Source organism: Kogia breviceps, chromosome 14, assembly GCF_026419965.1.
Source record: "Kogia breviceps isolate mKogBre1 chromosome 14, mKogBre1 haplotype 1, whole genome shotgun sequence".
Classification (NCBI taxonomy): Eukaryota; Metazoa; Chordata; class Mammalia; order Artiodactyla; family Physeteridae; genus Kogia; species Kogia breviceps.
Window position 1 is genome coordinate 63409985 of NC_081323.1, and position 20376 is coordinate 63430360.

A 20376-nucleotide genomic window follows, 5' to 3' on the forward strand; every position below is an offset into this window, starting at 1 on the left:
TGACCCACCTCCTAGAGAAATGGAAATAAAAACAAAAATAAACAAATGGGACCTAATGAAACTTAAAAGCTTTTGCACAGCAAAGGATACCATAAACAAGACCAAAAGATAACCCTCAGAATGGGAGAAAATATTTGCAAATGAAGCAACTGACAAAGGATTAATATCCAAAATTTATAAGCAACTCATGCAGCTAAATAACAAAAAAACAAATAACCCAATCCAAAAATGGGCAGAAGAACTAAATAGACATTTCTCCAAAGATGTACAGATTGCCAACACACACATGAAAGAATGCTCAACATCATTAATCATTAGAGAAATGCAAATCAAAACTACAATGAGCTATCATCTCACACCGGTCAGAATGGCCATCATCAAAAACTCTAGAGACTATAAATGCTGGAGAGGGTGTGGAGAAAAGGGAACCCTCTTGCACTGCTGGTGGGAATGTAAATTGATACAGCCACTATGGAGAACAGTATGGAGGTTCCTTAAAAAACTAAAAATAGAACTACCATATGACACAGCAATCCCACTACTGGACATATACCCTGAGAAAACCATAATTCAAAAAGAGTCATGTACCACAGTGTTCACTGCAGCTCTATTTACAATAGCCAGGACAAGGAAGCAACCTAAGTGTCCATCAACAGATGGATGGATAAAGAAGATGTGGCACATATATACAATGGAATATTACTCAGCCATAAAAAGAAATGAAACTGAGTTATTTGTAATGAGGTGGATAGATTGGAGTCTGTCATACAGAGTGAAGTAAGTCAGAAGGATAAAAACAAATACTGTATGCTAACACATATATATGGAATCTAAGAAAAAAAGTGTCCTGAAGAGATTAGTGGTAGGACGGGAATAAAACACAGACCTACTAGAGCATGGAGTTGAGGATATGGGGAGGGAAAAGGGTAAGCTGTGACGAAGTGAGAGAGTGGCATGGACATATATACACTACCAAATGTAAAATAAATGGCTAATGGGAAGCAGCCGCATAGCAGAGGGCGATCAGCTCTGTGCTTTGTGACCACCTAGAGGGGTGGGATAGGGAGGGTGGGAGGGAGGGTGATGCAAGAGGGAAGAGATATGGGAACATATGTATATGTATGACTGATTCACTCTGTTGTAAAGCAGAAACTAACACACCATTGTAAAACATTTATACTCCAATAAAGATGATAAAAACAACAACAAAAAAAAAAAGAAAAAGGAGAAGTTACAACAGACACTGCAGAAATACAACGCATCCTAAGAGACTACTACAAGCAACTCTATGCCAATAAAATGGACAACCTGGAACAAATGGACAAATTCTTAGAAAGGTATAACCTTCCGAGGCTGAACCAGGAAGAAACAGAATATACGAACAGACCAATCACAAGTAATGAAATTGAAACTGTGATTAAAAATCTTCCAACAAACAAAAATCCAGGACCAGATGGCTTCACAGGTGAATTCTAACAAACATTTAGAGAAGAGCTAACACCTATCCTTCTCAAACTCTTCCAAAAAACTGCAGAGGAAGGAACACTCCCAAACTCTTTCTACAAGGCCACCATCACCCTGATACCAAAACCAGACAAAGATACTACAAAAAAAGAAAATTACAGACCAATATCACTGATGAATATAGATGCAATAATCCTCAACAAAATACTAGCAAACAGAATCTAACAACACATTAAAAGGATCATACACCATGATCAAGTGGGATTTATCCCAGGGATGCAAGGATTCTTCAATATATGCAAATCAATCAATGTGATACACCATATTAACAAATTGAAGGATAGAAACCGTATGATCATCTCAATAGATGCAGAAAAAGCTTTTGACAAAATTCAACACCCATTTATGATAAAAACTCTCCACAAAGTGGGCAGAGAGGGAACCTACCTCAACATAATAAAGGCCATGTACGACAAACCCACAGCAAACAACATTCTCAATGGTGAAAAACTGAAAGCATTTCCTCTAAGATCAGGAACAAGACAAGGATGTCCACTCTCACCACTATTATTCAAGATAGTTTTGGAAGTCCTAGCCATGGCAATCAGAGAAGAAAAAGAAATAAAAGGAATACAAGTTGGAAAAGAACAAGTAAAACTGTCACTGTTTGCAGATGACATGATACTATACATAGAGAATCGTAAAAATGCCACCAGAAAACTACTAGAGCTAATCAATGAATTTGGTAAAGTTGCAGGATACAAAATTAATGCATGGGAATCTCTTGCATTCCTATGCACTAATGATGAAAAATCTGAAAGAGAAATTATGGAAACACTCCCATTTACCACTGCAACAAAAACAATAAAATACCTAGGGATAAACCTACCTAGGGAAACAAAAGACCTGTATGCAGAAAACTATAAGCCACTGATGAAAGAAATTAAAGATGATACTAACAGATGGAGAGATATACCATGTTCTTGGATTGGAAGAATCAATATTGTGAAAATAAGTATATTACTCAAAGCAATCTACAGATTCAATGCATTCCCTATCACATTACCAATAGCATTTTTTATGGAACTAGAACAAATCATCTTAAAATTTGCATGGAGACACAAAAGACCCCGAATAGCCAAAGCAATCTTGAGAAAGAAAAACGAAGCTGGAGGAATCAGACTCCCTGACCTCAGACTATACTACAAAGCTACAGTAATCAAACAATATGGTACTGGCACAAAAACAGAAATGTAGATCAATGGAACAAGATAGAAAGCCCAGAGATAAACCCATGCACCTATGGTCAACTAATCTATGACAAAGGAGGCAATGATATACAATGGAGAAAAGACAGTCTCTTCAATAAGTGGTGCTGGGAAAACTGGACAGCTACATGTAAAAGAATGAAATTAGAACACTCCCTAACACCATACACAAAAGTAAACTCAAAATGGATCCGAGACCTAAATGTAAGACCGGACACTATAAAACTCTTAGAGGAAAACATAGGAAGAACACTCTTTGACATGAATCATAGCAAGATCTTTTTTGATACACCTCCTAGAGTAATGGAAATAAAAACAAAAATAAACAAATGGGACCTAATGAAACGTCAATGTTTTTGCACAGCAAAGGAAACCATAAACAAGACGAAAAGACAACCCTCAGAATGGGAGAAAATACTTGCAAATGAATCAACAGACAAAGGATTAATCTCCAAAATATATAAACAGCTCATGCAGCTCAATATTAAAGAAACAAACAACCCAATCCAAAAATGGGCAGAAGACCTACATAGACATTTCTCCAAAGAAGATATACAGATGGCCAAGAAACACAAGAAAAGCTGCTCAACATCACTAATTATTAGAGAAATGCAAATCAAAACTACAATGAGGTATCACCTCACACCAGTTAGAATGGGCATCATCAGAAAATCTACAAACAACCAATGCTGGAGAGGGTGTGGAGAAAAGGGAACCCTCTTGCACTGTTGGTGGGGTTAACTGATACAGCCACTATGGAGAACAGTATGGAGGTTCCTTAAAAAACTAAAAATAGAATTACCATATGATCCAGCAATCCCACTACTGGGCATATACTCAGAGAAAACCATAATTCAAAAAGACACATGCGGGCTTCCCTGGTGGCGCAGTGGTTGCAAGTCCACCTGCCAATGAAGGGGACATGGGTTCATGCCCTGGTCCAGGAGGATCCCACATGCCGCGGAGCAGCTAGGCCTGTGAGCCATGGCCACTGACCCTGTGCTTCTGGAGCCTGTGCTCCGCAATGGGAGAGGCCAAAACAGTGAGAGGCCCACGTACCACACACACACAAAAAGACACATGGACCCCAATGTTCATTGCAGCACTGTTTACAATAGCCAGGTCATGGAAGCAACCTAAATACCCATCGACAGACGAATGGATAAAGAAGTTGTGGTACATATATATAATGGAATATTACTCAGCTATTAAAAAGGAACGAAACTGAGTCATTTGTTGAGACGTGGATGGATCTAGAGCCTGTCACACAGAGTGAAGTAAGTCAGAAAGAGAAAAACAAATACCGTATATTAATGCATATATGTGGAACCTAGAAAAATCATACAGATAAACCAGTTTTCAGGGCAGAAGTTGAGACACAGATATAGAGAACAGACATATGGACACCAAGGGGGGAAAACTGCGGTGGTGTGGGGATGGTGGTGTGCTGAATTGGGCGATTGGGATTGATATGTATACACTGATGTGTATAAAATTGATGACTAATAAGAACCTGCAGCATAAAAAAACAAGAAAAGAAAAGAAAAAACAAACACACACAAAAAGAGTGTTTAGCTAAGTGAGGGATATTTCAATTTTACAAAGGAATCCCACCGCTCATTTGAAAATGACACTAACTGCTATTTTTAAAATGTGACCTAGAAAGAAAAGATATAATATTTTGACTTCATACGCTTAAACAGACATTGCTGTTTCCCATGTACTTGTGGTTCCTTTTTGAAATGCTGCAATGGGATTTTTCAACAAGATTTTGAGTTTTTAGTTTGAGGGTGACCTACAATACTCTGTTTTGTGCATTGCTGCCCCGGGTGCCCAGCACAGGGCCCAGGCTATTTGTTGAATGGATAAATGCTGACTTAACTTTGGAAACAGGCAGCACACACATACACATGCCAGATTCTCAATTTATAAATATTTACTATCAGGACTTGATTTTAATTTTAATTAGCCCAACTGTTAAGGATACCTCCAACGTGAGATATGTAATCCATCACTTCACACCAGATGTAGCTTCCGTAGTTGGTCTTTTATCTTGGTTGACAGTGAATGAAACACAGACATAAAATGACTAAAGCATGATGTTTTATGGTGAACTGATTGAAACATACAGCAGACCAAGCCTGGAAGATGAATTCAAGACCAAATGTAAATTAAAGAGGGTAAAATTCCCCAAGCTGACATGCCCCCAGAAACTCTGAATTCTACAGATGCTCAAAAAAAGGACTGTTTGTTGAGTTCTCACTTGAAAGTCAGTTAAGATAAGAACCAATGCGATAGATTTTTTTAGTGCATTTTAAACAGAGGGCATTGGGACTTCCCTGGCGGTCCTTATGCGCTTCCACTGCAGGGGGCGCGGGTTCCATCCCTGGTCAGGGAACTAAGATTCCCACATTGCCGTGTGGCCAAAAACAAACAAAGGGTGTTGTTTGATGACAGCCACTGCCTTGTGGACCCACTTGCTGGATTCAGAAAAATCTATGAGATTATGCGTTCCAAAGTGTGTTTATTAGCACATGAATTGGTGAGGTGTGTGCTTTAAAAAAATAAATGGCAGAGTCAAATCCTCTCATTAAGTTCCATAGGAATTTTCCACCTAGTTCAATGTTTCCCAACCTTTTAAACTAATACCCCTTTCGACAAAACTGAAAATAGTGTACATTCCTCATTCACCCCGAAAAACCTCAGACTCTGAGACACAGTCCATTTTCCTGCGTAGCCCAGAAGCCAAGAGGTTTCTTGTCTAGCTTCACTTCCTTAGTTTGTATTCTAAAAAGAATTGCCAGTTCTTCTTCCTTTTTCAATATACAGAGTTATGTTGGCAAACTGCAGGCACTTCCCCAAACTCGACGTGCCTCTCTGTGCTTTGTACCCCCCTCACGTACACCCTCCCAAGAAGACGCTGCCTGCTCCTGGCAGCACCAGGAATGAGAAGCGCTGCTCTCATGAAAGGAGGAAGCCGGACCCCGGGTAAAGCTAACTTGCCAGCTGTGGGCTCGCACCACGGTCCAGGGCCAGATGACGACAAACCACCCTTCATCAAGCACATGCCATGTCCCAGGCACGGGGCTAAGTGCTCTTATAACATGCCTCCCTTTACTTGATTCTCACACCAACACTATGGGGTTGGGAAGAGTACCCTCCTTGAACAAGTGAGTAAGTAAACCAAGGCAGAAAGATGTTCAGCAGATTACGGGAAGCTGCTTCACTGGGGAGTAGCACCAAAGGATTTGAATCCAGGTCTGTCTGAAGCCAAGCCCGCCCACTGACCTGTGACTTTTTTTTTTTGGTTGTTTTTTTTTTTTTTTTTTTTTTTGTGGTACGCGGGCCTCTCACTGTTGTGGTCTCTCCCTTTGCGGAGCACAGGCTCCGGACGCGCAGGCTCAGCAGCCATGGCTCACGGGCCCAGCCGCTCCGCGGCATGTGGGATCTTCCCGGACCGGGGCACGAACCCATGTCTCCTGCATCGGCAGGCGGATTCTCAACCACTGCGCCACCAGGGAAGCCCTGACCTGTGACTTTAAACGGTCTTATAGCCCACCCTCATGAGCATGGCACCCTTTGTACCGCCATCACAAGTTCGGCCTTACCCGCACACTACCCATGCTACCTGGCATTTATTATTTTTCTTTCACTTGATGAGCTATAGTTTTTTTCTAACACATGTTAATAAACACCCAAGAGTTTGATTTTCAGTGCCCCATGAGCCCTCCCACCTTCACCACATCATGGCCTCCAACGGGATGAGCTGCACCTGCACCCAGGCATGCTCTCCACTGAGGAACCCGGGGCCCCTTCTGGGTAGACCTTCGGTGAGTCAGCAGTTGTGAGAGGGGGGTCATCAGAAGCAGCCTGGAATTAGAGGTGTGCATGTTGTGGACAAGGTCTCAGGGGAGGGAAAGAGCCTCCCGCTGTATCAGGAACGTCTCTCTAAGCCAAGGATGGGAAAACTATGGCCTGCAGGCCCACCACCTGTTAGTGTAAAGTTTTACCAGAACCCAGTCACACCCACTTGCTTATGTACCATTTGTGGCTATTTTCATGCTACAGAGGCCAAGTTGAGCAGTCGCTACAGAGACCACAGCCCAAAACGTTCACTGTCTGACCCTTTGCAGGGCAAGTTTGCTGACCCCTGCTCTAGGTGATGCATTTCCCATCCAAAAGTCAGCTGATAAATACCAATCCAGAGGTAACATGGGCATTACCTGTGATTCTGCTGATTAGTAGATATGAATCAAGTTTAACTCAATTCCATATTTATTTATTGAGAGGCTACTATGTGATAGTCTAGGCTAGGGACTGGGTTTATAGAGGTGAACAAAGCTGGGACTCCATTTCCTGGAGGAATCAGGATGGAAACAAATAATTTCAATACAACTCAATATTAGATGTCAGAGTAGGATTTGATGTTTCATTCTTCCTGTTAAGTAGATCCTGGAAACCTGACCTTTTTGTTCTTTAAACTTTGAAATTCTAAAACCATAATGGTACATGGGCTAAGATCTCTTCCTAGTTTTTTTTTAAAAAGCATAAATAGAGGTGAAACTATAATTCTGTGAAATTACTCATTAGCTTTTACAGGAAAGATCAACTTATTGAAATTTTTCATAATTGCCAAATTCGCTCTGGGCTTTCTACTACACAGTTCTAATCTCTATGTTGAGAATGGAAAAAAGAAAAGGTATCGAGACATCAAGGGAAATAGGGTCAGTTAAAGAGCTAGACTTTTGTTTTTTAAGATTGAGTTTTTAAATTGAAATCCGTATTAACTGGGTCACATATTAACCTTCTGCTGAAAAAGGCATGAGGGATACAGAAAATGGCCAGGAGGTTCGACCAAGATTTCATTATCTACTGTCTTTGCAACTCCAACTAGGTATCAGGTGAATTAAGGGGAAAACCAATTTCTACATCCCATGGATGTGATGAAATTGATTATCCTCAGGCAGAGCAAAGAAGATGGAAAATAACTGTGCCGCTTCACATCTGTGCATCTGTCCTGCCTCGATAACTGTTTATTTGTACTGGCTATTGACAACATTTTCCCATCATACAGAGAAGGTTTTTTTATTGAGCTTCAAAAGGAGAAATAGAATGCATCTGTTTCTAGGGAAACCTGAGCTCGGAGGCTGGAGGCTTTGATTCAAAGAACACATCCCTGCACACATGGTGGCCCATTGTATAGTAACAGCCCTCCTCCTCATTTACCTCATCCCGTTTAGAAAATTAATGCCACAATGTGAGATGATTGTTGATGCTCATTATTAAATCATTTATTCATCCCACACAATGATTCAGAATTATTCATTAAGCTTGCTGGAAGGAAGCTGGGTGTTACCTCCATGGTGGTTTGAGGAGGGATGTGCTCTTTAAAAAGGATATTTTATAACAACACAGTTATCATAATTAAAAGCTACCCTGATATTCTGATAAGCTTTTGACATATTTTTGAGTACTGGCATTTTAGCACAAGGAGATAAATGAGACTGAAATAGTATTAGGGAATAATATTGCTGTGGGAAAAAAAAGCTGGAGGCAGTATTAAATACCATTTGCCATCATCACCCCCAATTTGATCATGGTCTTTAAGTTAATGAATTTCACAAAATGCCACCTGAACTTCTGGCTTTCCAAAATGAGTTCAAGAATTACATGGCTGTGACCTGAGCGATCTCTGGCATTCCTGAGTCCTGGGGGCCTGCATTCCCCATGAGAGCCCACCTACCTGTGCTCCCAAACCAAGCTGGCCCCTCAGGCTGCCACGGAGCTGTGACTGCATCTGATCCTGATATCTTCCCAACGCTGCCCATGATTTGTTCTGAGTTTGAAAGGCCGTTAAGCAAAGGGCCTGGTTTGGGAAGCTACTCAAACTGACAGGTGACTGCAGGAAGGGCACCCTTCTCTCTGCTTTTGCCTGGTCAAGCAGGTCTAGGGGAAGATCCTAAGGCCAGTGACCAAGAAGAGTACGCCTGCCCATAAGTGAAGGTGGTGCCTGATGGGAACAGCAGGGGGCCACTTGGGAAGAGAGTAACTGACCGCTGGGTGGACATGGAAAGTCAGCATGTGGGTCGGAGCAGAGTCACACGCATGGCCTGACCCAAGACCGAAGGACCAGGAGGCTGCATGATGTTTGCCCGACACTGGGAACACACCACGCAGAGGCTGCGCCCGGGAGTTCCACCGAGTGGGACCTGGTCTGCTCTGTGCCAGGTGCACAGCGGGTGCTAACCAGAGAAATGAGCTGGGCTCATTGGCCACCGAGGGAAGGAGCCTGCGTCGGAGGTTCATCCTTCACTCATTCCACAAACACTGATGAAGCATTTATTATAGGCTAAGAGCCGAGCCAGGCCTCCCCTGCACTCAAGGAGCTGAGAGTCTAGGGGGGGCTTCAGACAGGTTGACACTTAACAAATGCACCGGGAGCAAGGGAAGCTGGGGAAGAAGCTGGAGGGGCAGGGCTGGGGGCACCTCATACAGAAAGTTGAGGCGGCGTTAGCCAGATGAAATGGAAGAGACAGAGACAGTGACAAAGGGTGAGGACAGCCTTATCCTATGTATGAAGGGGCCTCAAAAGGGTAGATGCTGTTGGGCTACATACTCCTCTGGATGTCGTGGAGAATGGACCAGAATGGGGCAAGAGTGGGGCAGGGGCACCAAGTCAAAGCTGCTGCTACCACCCAGCTGAGAGGCAATGGTGGTCTAAAGAAGTGGACAGGCTGGAGAGCTATTAAGGAGGTAGAATTAAAAGCACATGAAGTATCAATGTGCTCAATTCTTCCCCAGTAGGAGGCCCTACTGGAGAAGAATCCATCAGAGTTCCAGAACCAGAGGCCATTAAGAGCTGATAAGATTATTTACAGTAGCCAAGACATGGAAGCAACTCAAGTGCCCATCAATAGACAACTGGATTAAGATGTGATACACACACACACACACACACACACACACACACACACACACACAGAGGAATATTACTCAGCCATAAAAAAGAAGGAATACTGCCATCTGCAGCAACATGGATGGACCTAAAGACTATGATGCCCAGTGACATAAGTCAGACAGAGAAAGACAAATACTGTATGATATCACTTACATGTGGAATCTAAAAAATGATACCAATGAATGTATATGCAAAACAGAAACAGACTCACAGACACAGAAAACAAACTTGTGGTTATCAAAGGGGAGAGGGAAGGGAGAAGGGACAAATTAGGGGTATCGAATTAACAGATACCAACCACTGTATATAAAATAGATAAGTAACAAGGATATACTGTACAACACAGGGAATTATACCCAATATCTTGTAATAATTTATAATGGAGTATAACCTGCAAAAATACTGAATCACTGTCTTGTACACGTGAAGCTAACACAATATTGTAAATCAATTATACTTCTGTTGAAAAATAAAGAGCAGATAAGAAAACTAGTCTCTCTGCTCTGTCTCACGCTCAGCAAGCAACCTCCTGATTGTAACCTGGCCTCCCATGCTGTTTTGCCTACAGGAAGAGACTGCACTGCTAGGGTTAAGGGGAGGATTTCAGCCTTGCTCTAAATTAATAAAATGTAAAACAGAGAGCTAATGGGAAGCAGCCGCATAGCAGAGGGAGATCAGCCTGGTGCTTTGTGACCACCTAGAGGGGTGGGATAGGGAGGGTGGGAGGGAGATGCGAGAGGGAAGAGATATGGGGATATATGTATATGTATAGCTGACTCACTTTGCTGTAAAGCAGAAACTAACACACCAATGTAAAGCAATTATACTCCAATAAAGATGTTTTAAAATTTTTTTAAAAAAATTAATAAAATGCCATTCTGGTGGTAGATATCAGTCTCTGCGAGCTGGGGCAATTGGAGCCCACCTCCGAGACACAGACCAGCTCTGGGGGTGCCGACAAATCCTCCCTGAGCTCACAGGGCTGCAGGCCTGACAGGGGAGGTGGGTGGCTGGTGCATCCCAGATGCAATGTCACCCTCTGAGGTTCCTGGTGGGTGGGCAGCAGAACTTTCCCGAGGATGCCCTGTTAGAGCCGGGGTCGCCCTCTTTATAAACAGCTCCAGGTCTCAGTATCTGGGGCTGCTCCTGGGCTGCATGTGCTCCGTCCTACAGTGGGAAACCCAGAACCCCATGCCACTCAAGGATGTGGTTGACAACAAAGAGCAGCCACGGGGATGGCACTTGCATCATTTAACATTTGATATAAAAGGAATCATTTCAGTGGCACTAAGTGTTCTCTCTGGCATTATTCTGTTACAAAATAGTCTCCATGGTGGTGCTGATGCCATCTTGACACTTCATTTCCTTGTCAACAACAACAAAAACAGTTGGTTTTCTGCACCAACTCAAGCATGGCATAAAATTTCAAAGGCTTTGATAAAAGTTTTCCAACTTCATCTCCATGGAACAGTTGGAAAACGTCTCCAATTACGCAAGCTTTTTGTAAAAAGTCTCGAAAATACAGAAGGGCCTATTGTACTTTTCACAAGTAAATGTGAACACATTTAATGCTCAAAGGTGAAAAGAGTGGCAGGATTTTTTTTTTTTTAATGGATGCTTGCTACTTATTGGGTCAGGCCCCCTCCCTCTCCCTAACAAATAAAAGGATGTATTTATATTTTAGAGGCGTTTGATGAAGTACACTCTGGAAAGATCCGAAAGGAGGCATTAGGACCAAAACAAGAGACACAACAGCCGTCAAAACTGGAATCCTGCCAAGTCAGTGGTAATGCAAGGAACCGGCTGAGAACGCACCATTTCTCATGAGAGGAAAGCTGCAGGTGCTCCCAGGAGGAGAAATGAGGTGTGTGGGCTGGCGGTGCACACAGCGCCACCGGAATTGAGATCGCTAGAAATGGAGTGTCCTCATTGTGTGTGTGTGTGTGTGCGTGTGTGTGCGCGCGCTCACGAATGTGTCATATGTATGATTGGCTTAAAATTCACAGCAGGGTAAGATCAGACTAAACAGATTTTCTCCTCTTACTTCTGGAGGAGAACTCAGTCCACCTCACTAAAGGAACACTGATGAGGCTCCAGGACCTGCCCTATGGCCACATTCCAGGATTTCCCGGGTTACATCTAATACTGGTCGGGTTTGGCTCTTAAATATCATCTGCCCTTGGGCAAGTTCCTGCTTCCCAGAGAAATGAGAAAAGATACTCCTGGCATCTTCTTTTGCCTGGGGCACATACAGCCACACTCAGACCAGACCCGCTCTGGCCCCCCTCTCCCCAATAGCCCCCCGACCTGCAGGGTCCCCCATCCTCAGCTGTGAGCAGCTATGACTTCAGTACTCAGCTTGGGGCTGTTCTAATCCTGTCCAGGCCCCTTCTCACTGAATCCTCACAGCCACCCCATGAGAGAGCTGCTTCTGCTATTCCTACTTTACAGACTCGGAGGGCAAGGCAGCTCATCTAAGGCCACACGGCCATGAGTGCCGAGCTGGGCTTAGAATCCAGTCCTGCCCAAAGCCCCATCCTCTCTCCCCCTTGCCAGGCTGCAGAGGGGCAAGAGAAGGATCTGGATACCTCCTCTCCAGATCACCCTTCCACCCAGTCACCTGGGGCCCCAGGCCTACCTGCTTGGGAGAACTTGTCTGCCATCTCCTTCCGCACCAACTTGGTGAGGTTGAAGTAGTCGTCGTCCTCGTCGATGCTCTGCAGGAACAGCGGGATGTGCTGGAAGACGATGGCGTGCTGGCACTTCTGCTGCCTTGCGACGCTCAGCTGCTGGTCCAGCCACTGGTCCTGGGCCTGCTTCAAGGTAGGGCACATGGAGGCATCGTATAAGAACTGCGAGTTGAGGATGAGGAACAGGACGCCCCCAACCCAGAAGCTGAAATAGTCGTCTCCCCAAGTCCGCTGGAACTCCGCGATGGTCTCGGGGGTGGGGACATTGCCCACGTCATGGTTGCCGCTGACCAGGACCAGCGGGATCTCGCTGTCCACGGTCCTGAGCACCCGCTGCAGGTCCTCCGTCTGCTCCTTCCGCCAGGGCGTCCCTGGAAGAGTGAGGGTCATGTCCTGAAACGGCTGAGGCTGTTTGTGCCTTTACAATATCAAATTAGAGAATAATCTAGAAATCCACTCAACTGGATCCACGGAAACTGCAAAAAGCAGTCATATGTTAAAAACAAATCAACAAGTGAGGTGGGAACTTCTGTCCTCCTTCCCCTGGAAATTCGGTGTCTAACTGGCCATCTGATCCAAAATTGCTGATTGAGTGATGGTGTAGAGTCATTTGAATTGTAAAATATTAGTGAAGCTGAATTTCTATCTTGCATTTAGAAAATAATTACAAATAGTTGTGACTTTTCTGCCCTGTTTCAAGGGGTCATCAAATGCACCCCTGAGGTGTATGGACCCAGCTCTGAACTCTAGCCTCAAACGACAGCTATTTAAGTTTTTCTTACCATACAGACGACCGTGCAGACTGTGTGACCACCTTTATGGGAAACATTCTTAGAATCCAAATGGCTACATCAACTGGCATGTGTATCTTGCCAAACCTTCTCCATACAGGGGAAGAGGCATTTTATATTCTACTAACAGTGTGTTAGAGAGCAGGGGCTCAATGCCTCAATATGAAGCACATGCCCCCTGGCACTCAGGAGTCAGTATGGAGATGATTATTTGAACAAAGAGTGGGTTCCCTCCTCCCTCAGATTCCTGGCTTCCACGCTTCCTGTAATAACGTATTAAAACCTTTAAAAATGGGCTTTGAGATGACCAATTTAATTCCAGATCTGGGTTTTTTTTGGTGCTAATTTATTCAACAAATATTTATCGAGTACTATGTATAAGGTACTGATTTAGCTACCAGGGTCAGCTGTGAGTCAAAGAGATACAAACCCTTCCTTTCAAACTAGTGAGTCAGACAATCTGTCAAGTAAATTATAGAAGCACACCCATCTGTATCAGATGTTATTAAGCATGATTGAGAAAAGCAAAGCGGGGAAAGGACATGATTCCTAATAGTCCTGAGGAATAAGCTCAGCATCCTGCAAAGACAGCATATGAAAAATGATGAAAGAGAGAAGCCCACCTTCACGAGGGATGATAAAAATTCACCTAAAAAATGCTGCCATGAGCAGATGAAAATTATACCCCACATTTCATTTCCATCGTGAATTAAAAAGAAAGCAGCAAAGTCTTTACAAAGCAATTACAGCTAAGAAAGAAGAACATAAAGCAGAAATAAAGGAATTCAGCTTAGATGGTCAGAAAATAGGCAGACGTGAAATAGGAACTGGTAGAACTAACTCAGGAAAGAAAGAGAGGGAAATGACAAAGCCACTTCAGAAATTACAACTGCAAGATTAGCAGTGAGATTTCCTTTACAGCAAGTATATGCCTGCTTTTCTAAATATCCCATGAGAGTGTGTATAGAATGTGCTTTCTCTAACTGTTGAATACAGAGTCCCTCATATTTCCACTCAATCAAACTTGTTAATGGGGTGATTCAAACCTCCTATGTCATTATTCTTTGCTTTTGGCCTATTGATCTGTATCAGTTTCTGAAAGACCTGGTTAGGTTGACACTCTAATTATGGATCGATCGATTTCTCCTGGTAATTCTGCCAAGTTTGGTGTTCACTTACTTTTAGCTATGTTGTTAGACACGTAAGAGTTCAGAACTCCCATATCTCACTGAAATATTTTTATATTTAATCCTAATAAAATAAATAAATGAAGAGAAAATAAAGAGGTAGATCTGTATGGATGTTCTGGGAAGATCTGTAATATATATTAAATTTAAAAGGTAAGACATGGAGGAGTAAAAAAATCACACATAAATTTTAAAAAGGGTTACACATATTCATATGTTATGGATAGAACTTCTCCAAAGATACAAAGGAAATTATCAACTCTGGTTAAATCTGGGAAACAAAAGTGGGGAGTGAAGGAGACTTTCACATTTGGTTTAAAACCCTTTATACTAAAATTTTAAAGTTCCTTCCTTTCTTCCTCACTTTTTCCAAGTTTATGTATCAGTTTCATTTTAAAAAAGAATTAAATTTTAAAAAGCTTATGTATTATTTTCATTAAAAAAAAATCCTTAGCCTCAGGATCCTAAGGATTAAAGAAAATTTAGGGGAGGCCAGTCAGGTGGCCACATTTCCAGTAGACCCCAATCTCGGGGGTGAGTGGAATTTACTGGGGAAAGGCTGGCTGATCCCCACAGAAAGAGCTCAGGCGAGGGGAGAAGCAGGTCCTGCCTAGCACTGGGGACCAGGAAGCCTCTCTCTCGGTGGTACTGGGGATTTGCCTACACACAGAATCTGCTTCCTCACTGGTCTGGGCTGGCCCTGGGGCTCCTGGTTTGAAGAGGCCATTGACTGATGTTGCTTCCTTAGCTGTACTTGGACTGTGGGTATCTGTGTTGACTCTAAACCCCTCTAAGACCCCACTGGTCTGTTCTTTTCCCATGTGAACAGACTGCTAGTTAGAGGATGAATCCTCTATGGCCTTGAACGTGACAAACCATCTCAAAGGGACTCCATGAACCAACAGTCATTTATCACTACTTTTGTAACCAGTTTTCTAAAAGACCCCCAAACTACCACAACTGTCTCCTTCTTTCCATTGACTCAGGGATTTTCTGACACTCAATACTAGCCAATATTTACCGAGCACTTACTCCAGGACAGGCACTGTTCTAAGAACTGTACGTGTATTAACTCAGTTGACAACCAGTGGAGAGCATGAACTTGGTGTTCCGGCTCAGAGTGCTGCCTCTCATTACAGTGTCCTGGTCACAGTGTATTATGAAGTCCTGATCCACAGGACAAGGACCTTATAATACACTGGGGTGCAGAGTGTCTCCCATTCTTGATTTTCAAAAGACATTTCATCACAATGCTTCATACACTGACTGAGGCAGACACAAAGAATGTTCAAGTAGCTAATGACTGACCATACACAGAAAAGTTAAAAATGAGCACCTCAAAAGACAGACTTATTCAAACCTTGGAAAGGAGACCTTGTCTACAAAGCAATCTACAGCAAAGAGCTGTGAATTATGCACAACAATAGGATGTTTGTTTGTTTCCAAACTTCAGAGGGATGCTGCTCTTGGAGAAATCACAAATAATCCCCAATAACCTGTTAAAAAACATGAAGCCCATCTTCCCTGGATTCCCTCAATCAAAGATAAGCCTCTCTTGTGCAGCTTTTCCAGGATTTCCTATACCCACCCCCATCTGGCAAGGTGTGGATGGGGAGTCTGTGACACATGGGTTTGGACCTTGGCTCTTGCCCTTCACAAGCTGTGTGGCCTTGAAAGAGTCACCTGGGTCCTCGGAGCCTTGGCCTCAGTATGTGTGAAATGGGAATGATAACCCCACAGTTCAGAGGGCAGCTGTAAGGATTCATACCGAGAAAATTTCCAGAATTTGGTACAAACAGGTATAGAAAAGGTGATCTGTCTTCCCTCCACCCCACGCCTGAATGTAGTAATTCTTCCCTCTTTGTCAGTAACCCAACCATATACACAAAGCAATCAATGTGTCATTTCTGGGGACTTCCCTGGCAGTCCAGCAGTTAGGACTCCGCATTTCCACTCCAGGAGCATGGGTTCAATCCCTGGTCAGGGAGCTAAGATCCTGCAAGCCGTGAGGTGCAGCCAAAAAAAAAAAAAAAATCATTTCTAAAAGAATAAAAACATTCTCTAGGGATATAAATAATTTTTAGGTAAGAATTTCAAAGTGAAAGAGTAAATTCTAGATGGTAAAAAGCCAAGTTTAGGGCTTCCCTGGTGGCGCAGTGGTTGAGAGTCCACCTGCCAATGCAGGGGACACGGGTTTGTGCCCTGGTCCAGGAAGATCCCATGTGCCGTGGAGCGGCTTGGCCCGTGAGCCGTGGCCGCTGAGCCTGCGCGTCCGGAGCCTGTGCTCCGCAATGGGAGAGGCCACAACAGTGAGAGGCCAGCATACCGAAAAAAAAAAAAAAAAAAAAAAAAAGCCAAGTTTAATGAAAACGTCTGCATTACATTCAACATGCTCATTTGTGTATATCAGAATTTCTTTAGGGTCAGAATATCAATAATACCTTAGAATTAACATAGCTTATAGCACACCTTAGCACACTTTCCTAAAATAGTCATAATGTTGTAGCAAAGCCCAAAGTCAAACCTCATTAGCACCAGGAGTAGAAAAAAAATGGAAACCTGGCCAAGGATCCAGAGCTCCCATGAGACTATTATTAAGTGAGGCTCTGAGCTTCACAGAGAAGATAGGGAAGGAGGCAGGAAAATAAGACTCTGGCTAAGGAAGAAAAAAGAAATGGCTCAGAAGGGAGAAGGAAAAGGATTGTTCTGGGCAGGTCTTCAAACCGGATGAGGGGTATCTGCTGAGAAGTGGGTACCAAGAGAACAGGGACCCCGAGGTCAGCACACACCTGTTGCATGCTGAGGATAATTCTGCATGGGACTGGCAGGGCAGTATGGAAAGCTATGATGTGTTTAAAATACCTTTAAAAAATTTTAATGCAATGGATTAAAATTAAACCAGGAGGTAAAGAACATTATAAAAATAACAAAATACTTATTTACACTATTCATTGACTTTGAATTTTTAACATGATGTGGTATCACAAAATGTGTAGCTAACTACAGTCAATGTTCATTAAAGCAGAGATTATTACCTTGCTGTTTTCAGAATAGCCTTAAAATACATTGATAAAATCTCTCAGCAAACTTGGAAGAGAAATAAACATCCTTCACTTGAAAAAGGGCATCTACAAAAAATATATATATATATAGCTAACATATACTTAATGATGAAGGATTGAATGCTTTCCCCCTATGATTAGGAACAAGGCAAGAAGGTCTGCTCTCACCACTTGTATTCAACATCATACTGGAAGTGCTGGCCAGTGTAATAGGGCAAGAAAAAAAAAGAAAAAAAAGCATACAGACTGGAAAAGAAGAAATAAAACTGTCTATTCTCAGAAGATATGACTGTCTCCATAGAAAACTCCAACAAATCTAGAAAGAAAAAATGGCCCCTAGAACTAATAAGGGGAATTAGCTTGGTTATTGGAGGAAAGGTCAATATATAAAAATCTATTTTATTTCTATTTACTGGCAGTGAAGAACTGGAGGTTTAAATAGAAGGATTTAAGAGATATTTAGGAGGTAGAAACAAGAGAAATCTTTGTTGTATTGACTACAAGAAGGAGAAGGATTCAAAAATAATTCCCAAACATCTGAGCAACTGGAAGGTTAGTCATGTCATTTACTGACACAGAAAAGACTGGGGAAGAAACAGATTAGAGGTAAAAATCAAAAGCTCTTTTTCAATATAAAATCTGATGTACTGGTACAAGCAACATAAGAAAAAATAGACAAATTGGACTTCATGATAATTAAAAACTTTGTGCATCAAAAGACATTATCAACAGAGTAAAAAGGCAACCTACATTTTGGGAGAAAATATTTTCAAATCATACATCAGATAAGGCAAAATATCCAGAATATATAGATAACTCCCAATACTTAACAACAACAAACAACCTGACACAAAAGTGAGTAAAGGACTGAAACAACACTTCTCCAAAGAGGATATAAAAATGGTCAATAAACCCATGAAAAGATGCTCAACCTCACTAGTCATTAAGGAAATGCAAATCAAAACCAAAATGGGATACCACCTCACATCCATAAAGACAGTTACAACAAAAACAAACAAACAAAAAACAGGTGTTGGTGAGGATGTGGAGAAATTGCAAACCTTGTACATTGTTACTAGAAATATAAAGTGGAACAGCTGCTGTGGAAAAACAGTATGGTGGCTCCTCAAAAAATTAAAAATAGAATTATCATATGATCCAGCAATTCCACTTCGGCGTATATACCCAAAGTAATTGAAAGCAGGGTCCTGAAGAGCTATCTGTACACCCACGTTCACAGCAGCATTATTCACAATAGCTAAAACGTGGAAACCCAAACGTCCATCAGTGGATGAATGGGTAAGCAAAATGTGGTATATACACACAATTCAGCTTTAAAAAAGGAAGGAACTTCTAACATATGTTACAACATAGATCAATCTTGAGGACATTATGCTAAGGATAACTTGCCAATCACAAAAAGACAAATACTATATGATTCCACTTATATGCTGGGGTTGGCATTTCAAGCCAAAGAACAGGTGGGCTCTGGATTCAGAGGTTGTGAGACTGCCTTCATGAGGGGTGGTGTCTTTTGGGCACAATCCCTTCTGGGCCTCTACCCCTTAAAATGGAAATTTTATCACCTATTTTATGGTGATGCTGTAAGATAAATGAGATCATGCTTGAAGTGCCCGATGTGTAGCATGTGCTCGCCTGTCTGTCCCCTAGCCCTAACCCTCTCCCCTCCCAGCCCTCCCAGTGAAAAGGCAAGGAGGAGGGAAACTAGACCTTAGGTCATCTTAGATCTCCCTGGTATCCTCCTTATTCTCAGGTTGATTGGCCCCTAGCCCTACTGCTGATCCCTGAGCTGTGCGGGAAAGGACAGCACACACGTGCATGCTGACACCCTAGCACATGGGTGGGGAGAATATCCAGCTCACCTTTACCTGGCAATTTGCTTGTGATGTTTGGAAGCCACGGGGCACTGCAGAAAGGTGGATGAATGGATGGATGGACAATGATAAGACACTTGTACTGAGGGTGAAACCTGCCAAAGATGAGAACTTCTAGTGCCAGCCCTAAGAGATCTCTGGAAATACTGTCAGTGGTGGCCCTTTATCATCTGAAGATTGGAAACAGAACAGTCACAACAGGGCATCTACTAAATGGTTGAGATCACAAGTTAAAACTCCTTTTAGGGGCCAATTAGGAAAGATCAATTAAAAAATTTTAAAACTCATTATATCTAGTCCTTAGCAATTCCATTTATAAGAATTTATTCTACAGAAATATACGTGTGTATGTATATTCACTGCAGCATCATTTGAGAAGACAGAAAAATCTGAAATGACTTAAATGTTCATCAGTAGGGAGTGTGTCTTTACTATGGAACAATAAACGGTAAATATGTATCACATACATGTATATTTGTGTATAAATATATAATATAAATACATAATAAACAGGTAAGTAAATATATACTGCTAAAGCTTGGGGAGCTATGGCTTGGGAGGAGAAGTTAAATGAAAACAGTAAGTTGCAAGAACCAGTATATATGATTCTGTTGAAAATAAGCCAACAAGTTAGTATACTCAGAGATAAAATTTCTAGAAAACTATGGACGAACTATTAATAGTAATTATCTGTGGTGAATGGAATGACAGAAAACATTTCAGTTTCCTGTAAAGTCTGAATTCTTATAATGAGCATGAATTACTTTTACAATCAGAAAAACAATCAAGACATTTAAAAAATTACAAATGTGCTAGAATTATATCGTTAGGTAAACAAGTACAAGTATAATTTTAATGGGAACAAATACAAAACAAATGACAAGGCCAATGTGTAAGGTATGTTCTTCACTCTCAGAAAGACAGAAAATAGAGGAAAGAAAAGAAAGCACCAGAAAAGTGTCTTGTTTTTGTTTTTAATTCTTTTTTGCTTCATATAAATAGAATCTTACAATAAATGGTATTGAGTGGCTGGCTTCTTTCACTTAGCACAATGTTTCCAA

General features: G+C 42.1%; 1 protein-coding gene across 4 annotated transcripts in view; it reads right to left on the minus strand.

Annotated features, from left to right (window-relative positions):
* CPPED1 (calcineurin like phosphoesterase domain containing 1) overlaps nucleotides 1-20376 on the minus strand; it is a 232896-nt gene that overhangs the window by 133548 nt on the left and 78972 nt on the right. For all 4 annotated transcript variants that reach the window (XM_067012535.1, XM_067012534.1, XM_059038682.2 and 1 more), the window contains one exon: nucleotides 12329-12751. In XM_067012535.1, the coding sequence (XP_066868636.1) occupies nucleotides 12329-12751 (423 nt within the window). The remainder of the gene's footprint in view (nucleotides 1-12328; nucleotides 12752-20376) is intronic.